Below are 22,743 nucleotides of genomic sequence, written 5' to 3' on the forward strand. Positions count from 1 at the left end.
AAATAACTAAAGATTTTTAAAACCATAATTCTGTAATAACTATGTGACCATTAAATAATGACTATGAATACAACCCTAAACTTTATGGATGTCGACGGAATATTGAATTTCTATAGAGGAGTTCGAAATTAATGCTGAAATTCGCAGAATGCAATTCTCATGGCATGGCGATTGTAGACGTAATGTCGACATAGCATAGTATCGGCTGTATTTGTGGCCGAGGTATAGCAGCAAGCACCGATAGAGGTCTGGTAGGTAAAGGTACGTAAGACAGAATGACAGACAAAGTATCGAAGAAAATTTCTAGATAAATGAAAGAGGCAGAGAGAAACAGAGACAGGCTCTCGATGGGAAAAATATTACAGTTCCCGGTACATAGAGAAATATCCGCGGAAAGACATTTTTATTAGAATATATCATATTTATTGAAAAGATATGCGTGACTGTTCGTCATCACACAAAATATGTAAATTTTTTACCGTTTAATCGTTAATAGTTTACGATTGTTTTTTTTTTTCAAAACTCCTGCCAAATTTGGCCTTTAAAATATGACCCTTGCAAAATTAAGATTTCATTAAATTTTATTAGAAATAGACAAAATCGTAGCATATACGAAGCCACCGATGAAAAACATAATATTTTATTTTTGCACAATGATAAGATATTTTTCTACTTATGATAAATTTTCGTATATGAAGTAAAAGCTAAGTGTAGATCGATATCTTTTCGTGCACGAAAGATAACTTTTAGAATTATTCTTTAACAATAAATTATCAAGACGGTGATTTAAAGTAATTAGAAATTTAAAAAATTATAATATTACAGTATATATTACAATTGATTAAAACACGCTGTAAAACACGTGTTACGCGTAATGAAAGAGAGAAAAATGTCGAAAAGATGTCGTGTTTCGCACACGGAAACAGCGTGAAAAAATCTATCTCGATCGGATCGCCGGCGAAACGGCTTCACGAATTAAATAGCGGCGACAAGAAGGGGAACGAAGAAACAGATGGAGAATGTAACAAAACGATAGAACGGGATAAAAATAATACAGACAACGGAAAGAGAGAGAAAAAAAGAGAGAAGAGTGAAAGAGAAAGAGAGGTTTACTGTTACTTTGGTATTACTCTGTACTTGCATGCACAACCACGTACACTGTCCAGTCTACGGAGCAACCAGATACCCACTTTCGCCATCTGCGCTTGGATGCCCTTGGCGACCAGTGCTTTCACAGCACCCTCTGCCGCCATCGGTGACTCGAAGTCTACAAATCCGTAACCTGCAATATAATCAGGACGGTATAAATCCCTACCGATAATTCTATTATGCATAAAAAAGCATAAAAAGAATATATTTTGTCTATCATGCATATTTATCATCTATCTCTCAATCTCAATAATATTGTAAAAATTTACGTAACGCTGATTAAGAGTTACAAGATAAACATATTGAAACAATAAATTTGGCTAAATTATATGGGTTATTAGGCACTAAGGAAATTAAAAAATATTGAGAAATAAATAAAGAGATATGCAATTAATTACCTTTACATTTGTTTGTATTTTTGTCTAAAATCGCCTTGGTAGAAGTTATAGTTCCGTACCTGCAAAAATATTGAGTTTTGGTCTGACGTATTTACCTTAATCGCTACACTTATAGTTATATTGATTAAAATTAAAAAAAAAACAATAAATCACCAATATAATCACCATAACTGTTTGATATAAATATTAGTAAACTATACCCGCTACATAATAGTTCTACAATTTCAATTTCTTTCTCTATAATTCTCTATTTCAATAATTTCTATCTCTATATTTCTATTGTTATGATCAAGATAAGTCTATTATAATAAATAACATTAATTTACATTTAGTGCATTAGATAGCTCAATGCCAAAGCAGTCATTTGTTAAGCAAAAAATCCGGGTTCGTTCTCGGCATTGCCATCTGGTATATACACACTAAGAATTTTGAATGAAAGTTTTGACTTGGCGCTCCGTATAAAGAAGAAGTATGAAGAAGAGAATTCAAATAACATTTCTATAATTCATCATCATCAACGATCACGTGTATAACGTTACTTACTGAGAACACATGTTAACGAGGTCTTTGTCAGTCGTATTTTGGTTGAGGCCACGGATGTATAGATTCGTTTTAGACAGCTGCTCCGCTTGCTGACCCTGCATAGCATTGTTGCTGAGATTCGTGCTCATCGTTCCGCTTTGACTGCCGGTGGCACTACTAGAACTGCTATTAGTGTTTGCCGGGGAGGAAGCTGTAGGCACCCGCTGTCCACCGTACTGCAAGCACCATCAATACTGTGCGATAACTGAAGATGTTCGAAAAGAGCCAAGGACAATTGATTTTATACAGAGTGCGCCGCTTTTACCGGATCGACTATCGATCGATGCAACGTATATTATTTCAAACTCGCGTACAACGGGCTAATACTAGTGTCACATAAAAAAACTCAATAGACTTAAACAAGAAGGATCTCTATATTTTCTTTTTACTTACTATTACTTACGTTACTGTCTCACGTTTCAGTTATAATTAATTCACTTACTAACTGCTTACGTTTTTTTATGTGCTCCACTAGGTTTAGACGTATCTTTACATGAAGTTAGTATCCTGCTTTAAATATTATAATCGATAGTTGCGTGTAACAAAAATATGAAGTTGGTGCTCCAAATTCTCGAGATAGGCATCGATATTTATAGTCGATTCTTCTTTCAAGACCTCATGCCTTAAGATACCAATATAACTCTGCGATTGATTTAAACACATCTTAAGACAGTGCTTAAAATAGTTTTAAATATAAGAACCGACTATGAGCACAGGAATCGATTGTATATTATACAACTTGGGTGAATATGACAAAAGTAAATTTATTAGAATATTTATAATTTTATTGGTCAAAATCTAATAAATTCACTCACTTTTATCATTTTCACTCAACATGATACACAATCGACTTCCTGGGCATAGTCAATGCTCGAGATTATTTTTCGCATTTAATCATTGGGAACTCATCTTTAAATATAACCGAAACAACAATTTAAGCCCAGGCAAGAGTTTTATGGCTCATAATTCTAAACTTATTTTATCGATACGTTTTACAAGCATAAGATTTACTACAAACTTAAAAGCGCATTTGTATTTAAAATAGACGTGTTAACTTCTCAATTTCTGTAAAGATAACATGAAAGAGATATGTGTTACGAATTTGTAAACTACTTCTATTCCTTCTCTCATTTACAGTAGTTTGTAAATATCGCACACAGAGCATTAAACGCTTATCAAAGTGACCTATCTCCTCGTACCAACTCTCCCGGCGCGACAGTCTCGTGTTTATCGTCACGCGTCACGCGGACAAAGTCTGCCCGGTCTGCCGGGCCGAACGCGATCAGGAAATATCGAATTGGCGAATTGCGACTTACCGTCGCGTGCTGCGCGTACGTGGCGGTGACGAAGGGATTCGCGGACGCCGGTAGCTGCTGAGGACCACCGCCGACCGCGGCGGCTGCCGCTGCCGCCGCCGCCGCGCTCGGATAGCGCGTGTAAGGCGGATACGCGGCCGCCGCCGCTGCGGCCGCGGCTGCGGCCGCGTGAGACGGTGCCGTGCTCCAGGCGGCCGCGCCGCCTCCGCCGCCACCGCCGCCGCTCGCGCGGTACTGCACCGGGTTGCCGCCGCGCGGTCCACCGCCCGTGTTGCCCTTCAATCCGTGCCCACCGCCACCGCCGCCGCCGCCACCGCCGCCGCCACCACCGCTTCCCGCACCGGCCGCGGGTCCCACACCGACGCCCGCGTTAGCGGCTCCGCCGCCGCCGCTGCCACCGCCGCCGCCACCTCCGCCACCGCCGGCGCCGCCGGCGTTACCGTTGTTGGCGCCCACGTACGTCGGCCTCGGTCCATTCGTATTCTGAAAATTAGAAGGCCTCGGTTAAACAGCTGCCTGTCCCTTTCTCCCGTTTCATTTTAATCTAGTAATTATATGTATGGCTGCTTTGATAAATACGATAAAACGTGTGTTTATGAACGTGAAGAGTTATTTACGGTGTAATAAAAGAAATCAGCGGGATTAAGGAATTTTAATCGAATGACGGTGTCATTCTCGTTTCTCAATGTCGTTTCGGATGATATTGTAAGTTCTGATGACATCGAAAATATTTATGTACACTCATGAATTATATACAGTGATGGATAAAATACTTTTAAAATGTATCTAGATACAAATGCTTGGATATTTAAAAAGTATCTCAGATGCATGTCAGATACTTCAACATTATATTTTCTTGTAATAGTGGTAACCCAGATATCCATAAGATATACTAAATAAATGTACGTTAACGTTAGTTATATAACGATTTGTCTGAAATGATCTAACTAAAAGTACAGAATATGAAACGTAATTAAACACACAATGCCAATTTAGAACGATGCAGACTACATTATGTAACTTATTATCATCAGAGATTTTTGTAATAAAAAATTTTACAAACTTACATAAATGTGAAACGTAAATAAAATTTCCACACACATATCAGTTAAATTTAACTATAAAATAATATTAAATAATAACTAAGTTTATATTATTAATTTAATAATGTGCAAAAAGCAGAAAGGTATCAAAAAATTCGCTTGTCAATCACCAATCATAATTATAGAATAAAAAAGAAGAAACAGATATTTTTAGTACACGTGCTATTGTTTTATCTTTTTTAGCATTCAATACGATTTCGAATAGACATCACTGCGGTTTTCTTTCAAGAGCGACGTCATCACACATATGATGGATCTGTCGAGAAAATGTGTCTGAAAAATAGTTCAGATATTATGTTTTAGTATCTAAAATACATATACAAATACTCCAATTTGAATGTATTTCAGATGCAGATTCAAATACGTAAAATGTATCTCTGTACATGTATCTAGATACATGTATAGAGATATTATCCAACACTGATTAAAAATATACATCTAAAAAGTTATTTTTGGAGTACACAGGCACATAGAGACGTTCGTTAAACAAGCTGGTTCAACAAAATGGCTTTCTAACAATGTTTGACGATTAAAGAAAGAAAGATAAACGTAACGTTTTATTATCAGCTCTGGTGCAATGCCACCGTTTGGAATGACTTGTTAAGAACATCAAGTGCATTTATCAGTGGATTCTCTTGTCTGAGGTTCAGCACTTGGACAATGATGCGCTCTTATCGTGTAACAAGTCGATCGGTCATCGTTACCATGTTAATTTATCTCTTGAAAGATATTTTCAATTTAGAATTCTTAAAATAATTGTCGCTTTTATGACCAATTATCAGGGACAATAAGCACAAATGTGAATGTATTATTATTTCATTAATGATAAAACAAGAAATTACAGGAAAAAAATAACAAAAAAATCGCTTAATGTTCTCCCAAAGTTACAAGAAAAGTATTTTAATATAAGTTGCTGAATTTGCCGAAACCTTTTCTTGAATTAAAGGAATAAAGTGCTGAGTAAAAATATTTCTTCGCGATTTAAATATAAATTTAATGCAAAATAAGGGAAGGCATGTAAAGTTCAAGAAATTCCCAATCGCAAATACGATTGGTAAAACAAGAAACAATTTGACGATTTTTCTCTCTCGACATCACAATTCATCGCGGCTGCAGTGACCGGATCTTTAATATCGATGCAACCATTGCGTCAGTCTCTATCGATTTTCTCGAGCGAAACGGCGTACTATTTTAGAAAGCGATCGCGTTTCGCCGGCCCCGTGGTTTCTCGTACACGTCGGCCGTGCACGTCGATAAGAAGAACATAGAAAGAAAGAGAAAGAGAGAAATCCCCACCAGTTATCATTTATCAGTGACCTCGCACGGTCACGCCTCTCTGATAACGAGAAAGAACGACCGTTCGGTCTCCACCTCGCCAGCCTCTTCGTCTTCGAGTGCTTCATTCCCGACGGTGGCATCGGGATGCACCTTTCCAACGACATTCAGGAGCGCCCGATATCGCATATCTATCAACGCCGCCACAATCGGCACTTATCGTGCAACTTGTCCATTTTCAACGATATCTTCGCGACTGAAAAATTTTTTCGAAGCGATATCTACGTGAAGTTGACCGGAGGAAAAAAATACGACGTTTTTTTTCCCCCATTTACATTCCCCCGAAGTTCGCTCCTCTAATAACAGCGGACCGTACGTCATCGATCGTTCGGAGACCGCGATATCCTCGTGAAAGACGAGACATCGGTTCGTAACCACAACCGAAGGATCTGCGGTTCAAAGTACATTCGGTGAGAAAGACATCCTGTGTCTAGTCAGACGCAACTCGTGACGCATCGGCGGAGCAATATGAAATCCCGACAGTGGCGTGATTAGGTCACGCTAAGAGCACTGGCGATCGCGGCTCTCATTGTCAGTGATGACGAAATCGGGTCGTCGTATCGTGATTCGGTCAGAAAGAGAGAAAGAGAGAAAGAGAGAGAGAGAAAGAGAAAGAGTGAGAGACCGAGAGGCCGACCAACCGATCGACTGATCGACCGACCGGATGTCACTTCCTGCTCGCTCTGTCTGCGATGTTCCACGCATCCGTCCATTCGCTCTTTCTCCGTCTTTTTCCCCGAGCTTTTTCGTCGTGCGATGCTCCACGCTGCATTATCACCTTCACTGCTGTTCTGACATCAGGAAGTCAGAAGCGAAAAATCATGCGAATTCTCTTTTTCCGCGTTTACCGTACATCAGGGTCGACAAACTGAGATACGAATGGTGGGGGGATCAGTAATTCTCTCTCATGCCTATCGAGGACACTTAGTAAGAGCTTAGATCTCAAATTTATGTTTATAATATTCACTGAATGCCACTCGAAGTAATTTTCGAACGATCACGGAAGTTGAACGATGCTTAAAGATGTTTTGACTCTACAATAAGAAAATAAAGGACTGTAAAACGCGATTTTATATATGAGAATCAAGAGCAAACAAAAAATTAAATATGTAACTTTTAAATCAATGAGAGAATTATACTTAAATTTTACATACACTCAAATATAATAATAGAACAATCTCTAGAATTTTTGTAAATTCTTGGTAATACTTTGAGACGCGACATGTACATTCTTAACTGCGACTATAGCTTTGGATGTATGACCGCTTGGAAACGCCAAGTATTTTTTTCAAAATTATACCGTTATTTTGTTATATGTCTTGATAAATTTACTCAAATTGATAAATTAATTTCTTATGAGAGTTATTAAAATTTACATGAAAAATAAAGAAAAATAAGAAAAATTAAGAATATTGACCCCCTCCTCATGTTTACGTAGCTCCAATTCCAATATTCTTGCTTGCGACATGTGAGTTTGTCGGCCCTGTTGCCGGATCTCGAGATAAATCAGAGCTTTCTTTAACAATGTAGAGTTTCGCCATAACTGTACATGTAACAAAATTCGGGTCGCCCACTGACCTTGCTCCTCCTTATCGCACTTGTCGCGAGCGGTCAGATCCGAGGTATGTCGGGATGTCTCGGATAAGAGGCCAGGGGCATTCTCGTTCTAACGGCACGCCGCTTAGCGTAATATATCGTTTCCATTTTATAACACGTCGTTTACGCGAGCGCTTTTATCATATAGGCGCGCATTATCGTGGCGCAGCCGCTATAATTGGATGCGCTCCGCGAGCAGTGCATCTCGCGCTTTCTTCTAAGGACGTCGAAGAGGGATGGATCCAGGATGTGCGCCACATACCGAAGAAGTGTACTTACACGCGTGCATACGATCTCTCGCCTACTCTCGGACGTGTCACGCTCTATTAGCGGACGGACACGCGCCCGCGGTAGCCCGGAATGTGTTTGCGTTTTCGGTCTTCTTTTACTGTTATTTTAGAGAAATTCTCGTATCGCGCGACACCGACATCGACATCGCAGCCAACTTGGACTCTGCGTGAGTTCAACAGGCTTTGCAATATAATTTGCATATAAAATCTAAATTAGATGTGCACGCACATCTTAAGAGAGGGGACATGTACTCATGAGTAATAAATCCTTTTTCTAAGTGTTCTTTTTTTAAACCAAAAATATCTTGATATTGAATTTCAACCAAATATCACGCATATAATTCCATGCAACAATTTTTGGATAATTATTGCTCGAAAATTTTGCTATTAATTCTCCGTGATTCAACGTTTTTTTTCACTGCCTTTCTAGTCCAACCGGATCACCGGTTCCTGATAATATTTTTAAAATGGTTTTTAGGCTCTAAAAAATCTGAAAAAATTCTAGCGTATTCATCCATCCCAAAATACAATTTTATAATTGTTTGAGCCAAAGGGTTTTTCACTTTTTTTTTTATACGTGACCGAGTTTGAGGCAGAATAATTCAAAATTGAAAATTTGACTAGGTCTTCAAATCTCCGTCTAAATCACGGAGAATTAAAAAAGCATTTGCGATTGTAATTGATAACTTTTAGAGAATTCCGGCAATACTGTCCCCAGGGAAAAGCTTAATCTTAAGTCGCGAGGAGACACCCGGTGTGTCGTGGCTGCGCGTATTCTTCCAAGGTGAAGAAACGGTATGCGCGGTATGCGCGCACTCGCGCGTGCACTTCGCGCAGCGAGCGACGAGGAACTCTTTCGCGCGCAGGCAGGCAGGCAGGCAGGAAGGCAGATGTACACGAGCAGCCGTGCAGTCGCGCAAACTGCATTTTTCCGCGTCTTAAGCGTCCGTAGCGTCCATCCGAGAGCAACTCTTTCCGGGATAAACCAAGTGGGGAGAATAAGTGCGATCTCGAGCACACGCTGGAACATCAAACAACCAAGAAATTCGATTCGCGGTCAGCGGACCAGTTTTTCTCCTCGATCGAAAAAGCCGAAAGATAAAGTCAGAGTTGCATCGAGCGACAAAATCAAACGGGAGAATAAAATTTAATCGAATTACAATATCAATGTAAATTATCTTCCGATTTTTGTCCGAGTAAGTTGTGGCGTTCAAGCCAAGTTTTGGCTATACAATACGAGCCAAGAGTTATGGAAATTTAAAAACTGAAGGCTTCTCTAGGTTTATTCTTCTTTATTCTAATCAACAAAAAATGTTGGTTGCGAATACTCGTCGGAAATGAGAAATTACGTGCAATAAATAATAAACTATTCGCTACGTACAACTTTGCTTGTTAATTTTCCCTTGAAAATATAATTTCGTAATTCTGAAGCCTGTAAAATATGCGGTAAACCAGGACGTCTGTCCGATGTCACGTACAAGTATAAAATAATTTTTGAAATAACGTGCATTAAATTATTTGCCACGTATCACTTTATTTTTTAATTTTCTCTTAAAAATATAATCTCGTAATTTCTGAAACCTGTAAAATATGCGGTAAGTTGACACATTTGCCCGATATGTCACGTAAAAGTGTAAAATAATTCTTGAAATAATAATACATTTCTCTGTTACAAAATCTATCACGGCGACTTCGACAGCTGAGAAATGTAACTATTATTTCAACAAGCATTTTCTACCTCCCGCGACATGTGGGACAAATGTGTCAGCTTATCGCATTTTTTCATTTTACTGGTTTCAAGATTACGAAATTATAACATTTTTAAGGAAAAAGTAAAAAACTAAAGGTGCAAGTACATAACAAGTAATTTATTGCATGTCATTTCTCGACTCTGACGTCACGCAAACAATATCGCACCGCGAGAGAGCCGAGCCTTAAAGAGACAAAAGTAGGCTGCATCTCGCGCGTCGGGCACGCTCGCAAATGGCTATAATTCATTGCCGTTTACACACGTACGAACATTCGTCCTCGACGAAGGCGGCGCGTCGCGAGGCTCTCCTCATAATCGAGTCGAGCGAGAGTGCCGGTGCATCCGTCTTCGGAGGACTGAGGAGAGGCGCGGCGTCTACCGCCACCGTAAGGAAAGCTATGCACGTTGCCCGCGTTTCCCAACGGCACGTACCGTCTACGTGAACGGTGGTGTGAATGCGCGCGCGGCTGCTGCATTGGCCGCATGCATGCGGCTCGTAGAAGGACGAGGCGAGAACGCGACGCGTAACACGGACGCGCGCGATGCAAGCGGATGCAACGTCGGTGATCAGTCGGTCGATCGATCGACGGAGTCAGGCGATATCGATAATTGATTCCTGTGATTCTCAAGTAATAATTTTCTCTGTAATAGTTAGGATGTTTTCGCTATACAATACGAGCTAACAATAAATTATGGAAATTGAAAAACTGAAGGTTTCTCGGGTTGGTTCTTTTTTTTCTAATCAATGGCAAAAAAAATTGATCGCAAATGCCTGAATTTTAATCTTGAAATTCAGCTGCAAGGAAGAAATAAGAAAACAAAAAATTTGGTTTATAATGATTTTTGCAGTGAAATGACCATACTTTTTAAGACAATTTTAAATAAATAACTTTTAAACGAATACTTTTCTTCTAATTAATATTTAAAATTTACTTAAAAAATTATTTAAAATGGTGTCGCTACTCAAATGTCCTCAAGACACGTGATAATTACATAAGCATAAAGATGACTTGATTGATTTGAAATTTGCATATTTTTCCTAGACACTAAAAACTAGTGCTTGACGTAGGATTTTCTTACGATCCTTAATTTCTATCACAGCCAAAAAACGAGAGAAAATTCTTTTTAAAAAAACTTTTATTGACTTTGATCAACCGTCACGTTGCTCAAACCCAGTATTTCAAAAAACAATTATGTCAAGCATAAGATCTACGTTTCAACTTTATGAAACTTGTGCCATTTTGCTTTCTGATGAATCCTGTAGAAGTAGCAGTGTGCATCATTTTTAAAATTATTTTTTAATAAAATTTAAAATGTCAAATGAAGTAAAACATGATCTTTATAATAAAATAAACACGACTTATCTCTCTTTCTTTTCGTTTTTTTTCACAAAAAATTCACAAAGTTAAACCTGTTCAAATACACAGAAAAAAAACATTCTTATTTTTGAAATATTCATTATATTATTATACAAATAATCACATTATGCTCTTTGGAGTATTATAATATTAAAATAAAAATATATTTTATTAAAATTTAAATTATCAAATTTTTTTAAAGAAAATTAAATTATATATAAGCAAGATTATCATTATTTCATATATAAGCAAGAGTATACTCGTAGATAATTTCTTGCATGAAACAACAATTGTTAAAGAAAATATATTAATTTTTATTTGATACTTTTTTCTATGTATAGATGCCTTAATTTACAAGCAAATTTTGTTTATATTTATAAATTATGTTAAAATATTTTAATATTTAATATGGCAGAACTTTAATTCAGACTTTCAACACAAGTACGCTATTTAAAAGTCAATGCACCTTCATGTCTGTTTACGTCAACGGTGTACCTTTCTGAGAAATTTGAAAAAAGCTTCTCGTCTAAGAAAAGAAAAGAAAAAAAGGAAACAAACCGGGACATGACCGGCTGACTGCCTGGGCGTCTCGGATTTGACACCCTTTATCCGAGTTTAGGCTGGCGGCGGATATTATTAGACGGCGTCGCATGCTTCCGTCTCCTTATAGCGCACAGGGGACAATGCTGGCGAGAGATATATGGATAATATAACGACGGAATATGCCGATTTTCGCCGATTTTGCGCGGTAGCGGATTACGAGGTGGGATTTCAGTAATACATCAAGGTCGCTATCAACAATTTAGAGAGATTTTTCAAGATTCTCAGATCACACGCGCAATTGCACGACTAGCGACATTAATTTTAATAATTTGACAAGTCGATTTTTATTTAGAAAAAATATCGCGAGGCATCAACTATTTCCTTTTGATCGATGACAAGTTGTTTTTGTGAAAAATACGCTTTTGAATTAGGAATAACGTGTGTGTATTTCTTAAGATTTTGATAAATTTCAGTAAGACTTTTATGTAAATTAATTACGAAGATCTATATGAATGAGAGAAAAAATTTGAATGAAAAATGTTGACCTATAAATTCGTTGATTTATGGTGACATAACGTCTCTTTAAGTATTCATTCATAGTACAGTGCCGATATGTCAATATAAGTTTCTATTAAATTCGTAAACTTGATAAATATTTCTCAATTATAAGTGAAAAAATTTACATGCAAATATTCGAAGATTCCTCACAATTTTGTTTGGAAAAATATTGACGAAGATAACATTCGGGCTGCCGTTTTTGTGCGAGTATATAAATGAAGCTTCACGGTTGTAAATCGAATCCTAAATAACTCCCGTGGTGCAAGTTTGTAAGCGTGATCAATGAACCTGTCGCATTAGTTTAGCAATACTGTCATCACTTCCGTCGTTGTTGATTCGTACAATCTATTTCTCTACTGCGACCTGAGAGTCGAGTAAGTCCAAAATCTGCAGAGACATAGCATGTGAAAACCGGTCCCAGTATCGTCATGTGACCAATTATATTGTCCTTATAATTAATATTATTACTATTACAAATACGATTTTCAATATTACTATTAAAATTTTTGTACATACTATTAAAATGCTATAGTTAATTTTAAATTAGACTAATTATTTGCGCCTTGTTTTATTTTATTTTCTATATCTTTTCAATCAGAATTTTTTTAAATATATAAATATATAAGTATAGATTTATTTATTGTTATTTCATTGAATAATTTACTATTGAAAATACATTTATTACAATAAAAAAATAATTTTTTTAACCAGAAAATGTTTCCATTGTGCAAAATGTTATTTTTTAACAATCGCAAATAAGTGATATTATAAATAAAAACTTTTATATCAGGAATACGAACAATAAAACTCAAACTCATATTGCATATTAATCCTTAATTATGACATTCCAATGTATACAGAATTCCAATGTAGATATAAATATGTATGAAATCAACTTCAATACAAAATATAAAAAAAAAAGATTTTTCTGACATTATTGCAATTTACACGAATTAACATGACGCGACTACATAAATTTATTAGCTATCACAATCTAATTTTATTAGTACAATGCGGCGAGCACGATAACTCAATTGTCGCGAATATGTTTAGGTTTTTAGTGTGTATTTTATGTCTATTCGAGACAATAATATTAAAGAATTTTATTTTAATTATAATTAATTATTTATCTTACTTAGTTATGCATCTTTTTATTATTTATATATTATCTTCGTTTAAATAAACTTTGAAATATGTAATCAATAATTTATACGATATTCTTGCGTCAAATCGGAAATGATCAATTCTACTAATAGACGATTATTATTATTATTACTGTAATTATAATATAAATTTTATAAATAGTACATAATTATATGCTTATATAAGATCATATATTATTTATTTGTGAAATATAATCCTGTTACTATAAGTAAATAGAGAATTAAGAATATTACTCTTAAAATTTTTCTTTATTGCATTTTTAGTTATTACAACAAAAAAGTATTTTCTTGCAATTCTCTGAATACATTCAAAATGTTATTTAAAAAATATTATAAACTATCAATGCTATAATACTGTTAAATCTGGAAAATCAGCTTTCAATAATGAATCCATGCAGCCACAAGTGTCATGAATCATACCATTGTGAGTCAAATTCTCAAAGTAATGTGTGCGCTTTATATATTAAAATGAGTACGTATGAGTATGTATGAGTAAATATATTAAATTAGAGTATGTTTAATAATAATTTTTAAATAACTTTGATCCTTGGAAAAACTAGATTAATATCGATTGAAATAGCAAAGTATTTTTCACGATTAAATAGAATGTTACTGTTACTTTATTATGTACAAGTTTCACCCTATGTAGGCGATAAAAAGCACAGCTTCTCTCGCGTCAGATGATGTAATGAAGGTGCACGCCATGCAGGCAAGCAAACGATAGACCTTGACTGCGTGTATCTAGGCCAGAGGCCTCTCTCTCTCTCTCTCTCTCTCTTTAACCCCAGGCCTAGATTGTCTCGTCTCAATCGCAAATAAGAGAGAGATTGAAACGAGATATCGCAGAGCAAAGCGAAATTTTGTCCAATCTTCACGAAAGAAAACTCATAAGAAAAATACAATAAAATCTTCACCACAGAAAGATTCAATTTGAACAAAGTACTTTATAAAAATTTGTATTGTCTGTTTCTTTTTATTTTCCACTCCCCTTCCGCAATGTCTATATCATCATTGATAATACGAAAAAATGTAGGAAAAAAGTTAATACATCGTAATTGTTTCATTCGTTTTTTTTTCACAAACAAAATGTTTGATTTTAAAAAATCTTTAAAACGCAAAAAGATGACTAACAAAATTGCAACGATTGTAACACTTTCTTCGAATCAAGCAATTCTTTCTCAAGCAATTTCTTAGATAGTCACTGCTGTATCAGTTGCTGAACAATTCCATAAATGACTGTTAAAAAAATAAATATATATTAAAACACTTCAAAATAAATTCAAAATCAATTATTTTTTAGATCTAATTTTTATACAAATTTGATTAAAATATAAATTAATATCATCTTTTATTTGAAAATGCAATTATTATATATTATTATAAACGCTATTAAATATTGCAATTTTGCATTCCTACAGCCGCGTTTCAAACTCTTAATTGTTTTACTCATTATTTTTTAAATTTTAGTTTCAAGAGTTATTATTATATTCTTGAATAATTATTAAATAAATAAATAAATAAATAAAATATTCTTGTTTCCTGAAATCAGACAGCGTCGCATCGCGGTCGAATTGCTTCGATTTTCTTCCCGAGTATGTCTAGCGGCGGCGACACGTTAGAAAGGCCACGGCGCATCGGATAGACGAACAGACGGACAAACGGACAGACGGATGGACGGACGACCTTGACACCGGCGACCGGCGTCGTCATCGGGTACCGTTGTGCACCGTGTGCTGCCGGCCGGTAAACTTCGTGAATGGCGACCGCCGAGGAGGTGCAACGAGGCGCCGAGGCCGCTCAAGTATGCAGGTGGAAACGATAAAGGTGCTTCACGTTCGCGCGAATCTCAAGGCTCAGTTGTGTGTATCGCGAGCAGTGCTGCACGACCCGTATCGCTCTCGTCGCGTGGAGAACGGTAGAAAAAGAAAAAGAAGAAATCGATACTCGTGATAGAACAAAATTATCGTAAAATCGGAAGGGACTTGGCAGAAAATTAAAGAGACTCTTCTTCCAAGTATTTTTGTGCTCATCTTTTGTGTTTTTTAACAATAAATCTCTCCCGAATAATCCGATTATCTGAACGATACTCTCCCTAAGGCAGAAACATTTTAGAGGTCTGTAAGCGGCTAAGGCAACGTGTCTTCAATAACATTGGCAAAGTTTCTATCCTCGAACCAACTTTTCTCGGAACAGAAGCAGCTTCGAAGAAAGATCCCTTGTCCCTGGATCTCTTCCCTTGTTCGTAAGATTTCAGCAGCACCGATTGCACAACTATGCATAAGCACGTATTTTTTTCCCCCCGAGGACTTTCCGTTTACGCGCGTTTCGTAAATCGACGGATCACAGCAGGTGACTTAACTCCGGAAATCTTTCCCAGTAAAGTTGGTGTGGCAAGAGAGACTTGAAAGAGAGACTCTCGACGGTCGCTACACGACTTGCGGTAAGACACGATGCGAAAAAGGACGGCGGACAGTCGGGGATTTGCGTCAGAGCTGCAAGGGAGAACGCGCGGTAGGGTGGAGGAAAATAGGCGCAGCAAGGATGATATCGATTAACCACCGACGGCCGACGGCCGGCGGCGCGATACCGAAAGGACGAGCTCGCCTCCTCTTCCCACCGGAAATCCCCCTTCGATCTCGTTAATCTCGTTTTCGCGCGCCTTCCGGTCTCGAAATAATCCCCAGACGACCGAACGCGATAGGGTGCAGAATGGAAGCGCGAGAGAGGGTGGGCGATAATGATACTAATGCAGTCCACGACACCCTGCGACGTTGACAGGACTTTCCTTTCCAGGGAAACGTGAGTTCCTCAGAAAAGATGTTGAAAAGCTACCCCATGCTTATTACCCATTTATTCTCGCAGTAACACTTTTATTAAATGTTACATACTTTTCAAAGGTTCATATCGATCAAATACCGATGTCTGCTCGAATAACAAGCCACTTTTGTGCATTAATCATATTTAATTTAATCTATTATTTATAATTAGATAATTGATATCAAATTATTTTAAATAATTAATATCGAAATGATCTAGATTAAAATATAGAATTTCCTCTACACTAAAAAAAATTTTTTTAATGAAAAAATATTTTTTTTTTAATCATATATTTTGATGCAATCATGTGTTTTGTTCTGTTTAAGTAAAAAGATTTATTTGTTAGTAAACAGACATATTATCTTAAGTGTATAATTTTGTACTTACATTTTTTACATTTAAATTGTGATTGTTACAAATAAGCCAATACTATTATTAAACTTTTCTTAGATTAAAAAAAATCTAATTATCTTGAAAAACAATAATCTAATAGTAAATAGTTTCTACAACTGCACGAAAAAAATGCTGGATTAAAAATTATTTCTTCATTTTATTTTCGTTTTATTTCAATTGAGAAATTTTAACTTGACTGCAAATAAAAACGACTTATTAGGACCCACCAAGTAAATAATTTTTTTGTGTTAAATAAAATTGTTTCAAGTGTATATAATGCCTTGACCAAAATTATTAGGCACCTACACCTGTTTTATTTATTATTTATCTGAAAGTTTTTTATCCGTATTATTTCAAATTGATTAGCATTATACATAAATTTATAGGATTTTTAAAACAAAGAATAATTCACATTTAAAGTTCTATTCAAATCTTTCCAGTTACAAATATTTAAAAAATATGAAATTCCTTATAATTTTCTATAAAATAGCATGTTTATTTCTCCTTTTTATTCTGTATATATAAAGAAATTAAAATTGAGATAAATTAATTTAACAATCGTCTTCAATATCATGGTAATGTTGGGTTTTAAAAGAAAATAGATAGGCATAGATAGTATAGATACTTGTAAGTCGCCGCGACACTCGATAACCAAGATATGGCTTCGGTTTTGTTTTCACTCTAATGCCCACAGCAAAAACCTTCGGTTCGCCACAAAAACGCCGAAAAAAAAGAGAAGTTTTGCGGTACACCCCGAGTCATTCACTCGGTGCAATAATTAGAATGCATCGTAACTATCAATAATATGAGCCACCCGAGAGGTCTGTATTAGTTATCTATTACGTTATAAACGTTAAGAAAATAATTATTTGGTATTAATTATCAAAAGAAATCGCAGGGAAATATAAAATTGAAATAAAAAACAGTTACAATAGTGAAAAACTATTTCGTGTTAAAAACATTGTAATGAGGAAATATCGAATATAATAAATTTTGCAAAGATACAAACGATTCCCATCATAGTTTGTCCTTTCTTTTGAAAAGGGAACTTATCAAAATTTAATTTTCTCGTACAAAGTATATTTTATATCATGAAAGTTTCCAACAAAATAAAACTCCCCAAGAAAATGCCGTTACGTTCACGCATAGGCTTCTAGTTAAGAAATAATTAATTCGTTGATCATTATGAAGAGCTTAAGAAAAGAATCTAAAGTACAATTGCGAGAAATTCCTTCCCGAGAATCTCGTGTAATCCAGGTAAATTTACATCGAAAAAGTGATATTAATCTTGACATAAATTATTTTTGTTCACACTTTATATGTGAAGCGAAACATCACGTGTGCTCGCATAAAATTAATTTCTCTGCTAGAATAATATTAACTCCATTCTTCCTCGATTCTGCACTGAGAAAAGAAAGTTGTTAACTTGAATAAATTTTTCAACTTGATTGAATTTCTTCAGTTCAAGTATTTTATATATTTAAGTTAAATACATAAATGCTTGAACTGAAAAGATTTAATCAAATTGAAAAATTTAATCAAATCAATGACTTTTTTCCTCAGTGTAGCGTTCGCCCTTTTTTCAATATTAATATCAGGTAGAGATAATCATTTCTATCTCTATTATATAATATTATTTATCTCTATTATATTATTTTGTATTACAAAGCACAATTGTGCTGTGACATGACTGACACGAATAAACGGCGCATCGACCTGTCACCGCCTTGAAGAGACTCACTCCCTGAGAATCTTGATTAAATATTTGACAAGCAAAGTATAAAGTACAAAAAGATGGCTACTATCTTTCTGATTATTCCCGGCAGTTTCATCGTTCATCACGGCGACGATTATGCAGTTGAACAAAAAAGGAAAATATAAAAAATAAAAAATCCACAGTGAAGTGAAGCGCGAATCAATGCCAGATGCATTCGAATGCACTGCACGTTTAGCGACGATAACGAACGATTCTACTGCCTGTTCGATTTACAATCCGGCTAGAGAATCTTGTGCAATGCCGAACTTGATAAAACCGGAGAAAAAAAAGCATGTTCCAAATTGTGCGCAATAAAAAAAGAAAAATATAGGAAAGAGAGAGATGAGTAGAAAGATGCGTCCATAATTGTGGCAAAATTAGTTTTGTGTTAATTTAATTAAAATTTAATAAAAAGTTTTATTAATTTTTTATTAAAAATCATCGTTAAAGATTATTTTGGAATCGAAAAATTAATTTCAATAAGCCCGCGCTTATTGTGGCAAACAAAATTCAACTTCTTTTTTTCATAAAGTATGATCGTACGTTAGTTATTAATATTTGTCATCGCCGTGCATTGGAACGCGATAAAAAGTATCCATAGCAACAATGACGTACGACAATTTGTGAGACCATCGGAAAATTGGAGAGATAACGGGCCTCGTCGTTGCGTCGACGAGCAGCTCGAAAAGACATTAACTCGTCGTTAGGCGACTTTCAAACCCGATGGAAATCCGTGCGCGTTCGCTTTCTCTTTATCTCGCGCGTTTATTTAGTCAAAGAGCGATTGTATTATCAGTGCCTTCGATAAGGACGCAAACAAAATGGCACAGTTATCTGTCTAAAAAAAAAGCGATAAAAAGAAAGAAATTTTGTGCCGATATACGATACGCGACCGATTTTATCGGACGGTTCGAAGAACCTCAACGTGTTTCCGATGACAATCGATTACCGTCGAATTCGAAGAAGCAAAGTGCATTCGCGATAATATTTCTCTTTTTTCCTCGTATACTAGTCATCTACGTATATCAAGGGGCGCGTTACATATGTACATGTTGTATACGTAAAGTCCGAGAGACAATCCGACTCTCCGTAGGCAGAACTTTAAATTCCGATATTCCTTTGTGTCTGTTTTAATAACAGAACTCCTGCTCTCACTTACAAGATATGACTCTGCATTGAAAGAAAAATGTTTGGTACTTGTGACAATTGCGTGGAAAAATAATCATGATTAGAAGCTTTATTTTTATAGTTAATACTCCCACAATACCAGTAATCTTATATTTATAGTTTATTTTTGAGAACTGATTTCTGCAATAAAACTTTACATAAATTATCTTGAACATTTCAAGTACTTAAACAAACTCAGATTTTTTTCATTACTTTATTATTAATTATATTTTCATTAGATGTCTCCCTCTTATTAAAATGATTTTTTATCCAGATAGAAAATTGCAAATAATTTTTTTCATAATTTTTTTAATGTTTGAAAAACGAATGTTCTATACATCCTTAATATTCACTCATTATTTACGTAACAATAATAATTAACAGCTATAATTTGTATGATTAAAACACCTGTAGTTGACATCAAAATTGACTATAAATTATAGTGACATGTGGTAATTGCTACCATTTTTTTCTCTCAGTGTGCACTTATTTACGCCAGCGATTAATCGTTCAATTGTTCTCGGAACTCGGAATGGATTAAAGATAGTTACACTAGATCTCATATCGCGAAACCCTTTAAATTCGCACGTTCGCACGTGCATGTATGCATGCCTGTACGCGTTACAAAGTACAAGGTGCACGTCCGATACGTGATGCTCATTAACCGCCGCAAATTATCTCGCGGCAATTCTGAAGACAATTACGAGCGAGTGAAGTGCGAAAAGATTTAATTACTCAACAGAGATGCGTCTTTTGCATTTCTCACGGAAAATGATTTCACAATCATCAACAGTTTTCGTGATTAACTTCTAAATGCATATATTACTTGATCCCCATAGAATTATTTTCGTACAGTGCACTAAACCGTTATTTGAATTATATTATTATTAGAGAGTCGCGCATTGTATCATGTCTCGATTTTCTTTACATATACAGCAACAATTATGAATATTTTAGTTATTACATATGCTACAAATAGCATAATGTACAAATTCACTTTAATTAAAGCAAAACTCATCTAGCTGTACACACACACACACACACACACACACACACGCGCGCGCGCGCGCACACGCACGCACACGCACACACCACACTAAGAAAAAACTTATCAAAAAATTAAAATTTTTAGTCCGATACGTTCAAGTAAATATTGAGTTAATTTAGATAAATCTTGATTAAAAAAATATGAATAAACTATAATTTTTTTTCTTTGCACAACTAATGTCCAATTCTACCAACATAGATTAACTTTAAATCTCGGTTTAACTTGTTCTTCATCTTTTCCTGATTCTTAAAACTAGAAAAAAAAATAAAAAGAAAGTTAAATAGAAATTAAAGTTATTCTACATTTGCACTGCAAGCACGATGGTAATGTCGAGTCACCCGGTATAAAAATCGCCCAATTATCGTAGCGCGGCAGAAACCGCGCGCATAAAAGGAATCTAAATCGAGACAGAGCTCGTCGTGAGAGATGAACAACTGTTTTGTACAATGACTCCTCGCGGCGATGATCACGGCAGAGTAGCTTGAACTCGTTCATCGCGCGCGATAACCTTTTCTCGACGACGACGATGACGACAGTTGCATTAAGCGAGAAATAGGCCAACAATGAAAAATTTCGCGTTTTAATAACGTTCTATTATTAAAACGCGTAATAGTGCGCTTCTAAATATAAACTAAAACTTTTGTTAGAAATTAATAGATCATTAAATATGAATAATTTAACAACGAAATTGTACATTTTTCTTTTTTCGACAAAATTCAGTAAAGACTCAGGTCCTGCGTTCAATGAAAGAATATTAGATATTAGAAATAAAAACTAAAATTTTAGAATCAGAATTTCTTCAATGAATATTGAATGTAGCACACAATAGATATTAATAAGATACATGTGTTATACAAAACACAACATGACTTATTATTTATCTATAGTGTTTACTGAGGAAATTGATTCTAAAAATTTTTACACTAAAAAAAAAATTTTTATGTTCAGGTAAATATATTTATTTTAATATTTCCTTGATTTTTAAAAATAAATAATTTTAAATACTAACTAATATTTATTTAAATCATAGATTTAAATAAAAAAAATAATGTTAAAATAAATATATTTATCTAAACATTAAAAACTTTTTTTTCAATAAATTCTTAATATCTACACTAAAAAAAAAAATTTATTGAAAAATTAAAATATTTAGTTACGTTCAACCAAACATTAGGTTAACTCAACAATTATTTAGTTTAGCTGCACAAGAAAGATCTAATTCATTCATATCAATCATTCAAAATTTGTAATCAAGAATTAACTAAATCAAGTAAATATTTAATAGTTGAACATATCGGACCAAATATTTTAGTTTTTCAACAAATTTCTTTCTCAGTGTAATATTTCTCCATTGTGCGCCTTAATCTAAACTTAAACGTCAGAATCTTCGTCATTTAAAGTGCGAAGAAATTCTCAGGAAGTTCTATAAATCTCTAAAACTTCTCTTTTAAGAATGACAGTTTTTTAAAGGTCGGACGGAGTCTTTCGACGACTTTCCCAATTCTTAGAATCGACTTCCGAGTTACCGAAGTTCAATTACCGATCCTCCAAGGAATAGCGGACTTGCCTATTGAATTTCTAGCATTTGGCTCTCTCTGTCTCTCTCTCTCTCTCTCTCTCTCTCTCTCTCTCTCTCTCTCTCTCTCTCTCTCTCTCCTCAGGTTCTGAACTAAAATTAGCAACCTGTACCGAGAGAACGCCGTTGCAACTTGCAACACATACTATCTGTCGCCGAATTCCTACTCTCGTCTAGCGAGATGCATGCCTTTCCAGACATCTTTTTCAATCTCCCCTCCTCACTCTGTCCTCGCCGTGAGTTCGTTCTAACGCTCACTTCGAGATTACCGTGCCACGAGTGGTGCATTTTTGAGATACCGCAACGCTTGCACCTCACGTTGCAAATTCCATGACTTCGTTTGGTACTCGCGCTTTTATTCATACAATATGAGACAGGAAGATATATTTGAAACGGTAATTTTTTTGAAAAACAACACAAATCAATTTTGTCAAAATTTAGGTATTACGGAATTCAAAATTAAGGAATTCAGATACACAATTTCCTTCAAATATCTCAATTTCGATAAAAATTAACATGTTATACTTTTAAATGACCGATTCATTGGACTAAACCTATACTGGCCTTTAAATCGTAAAAATGCGCATTCAACTCGAAATATGTGGAACACATTTAAGATATTTAACACACGTTTCCTCATGTAAAAACTGCTTAATTTACACTTCATAAAGTTACTTGTTCCATAACTAAAAATTTTATAACTTTCAAGTGGCAGAAATATAATTATACAGTCACGAAACTAATTGTCCGAGTATATGGGAATTTATTTCATGCTACAAGTTCATTAAATATTTTAACTTTTTATGGACAGCTCGATTAAAAGTGAAAATTCTTGCCAATAATGT

At 35.3% G+C, this 22,743-nt stretch overlaps 1 protein-coding gene across 12 annotated transcripts in view; it reads right to left on the reverse strand.

Moving 5' to 3' along the window:
• The window catches only part of LOC105207809 (protein alan shepard), a 60,604-nt gene that overhangs the window by 12,846 nt on the left and 25,015 nt on the right, over positions 1 to 22,743 (reverse strand). For 8 of the 12 annotated variants that reach the window (XM_039457451.1, XM_039457442.1, XM_039457444.1 and 5 more), the window contains 4 exons: positions 3,446 to 3,928; positions 2,091 to 2,305; positions 1,548 to 1,606; positions 1,131 to 1,282 (listed from right to left, as the gene is read on the reverse strand). In XM_039457451.1, coding sequence (XP_039313385.1) covers positions 1,131 to 1,282; positions 1,548 to 1,606; positions 2,091 to 2,218 — 339 coding nt within the window. In that variant the 5' untranslated portion in view covers positions 2,219 to 2,305; positions 3,446 to 3,928. The remainder of the gene's footprint in view (positions 1 to 1,130; positions 1,283 to 1,547; positions 1,607 to 2,090; positions 2,306 to 3,445; positions 3,929 to 22,743) is intronic. The other 4 variants (XM_039457446.1, XM_039457450.1, XM_039457449.1 and 1 more) reach the window with 2 other exon arrangements.

This window comes from Solenopsis invicta, chromosome 14 (genome assembly GCF_016802725.1).
Source record: "Solenopsis invicta isolate M01_SB chromosome 14, UNIL_Sinv_3.0, whole genome shotgun sequence".
In the NCBI taxonomy this organism is placed as follows: domain Eukaryota; kingdom Metazoa; phylum Arthropoda; class Insecta; order Hymenoptera; family Formicidae; genus Solenopsis; species Solenopsis invicta.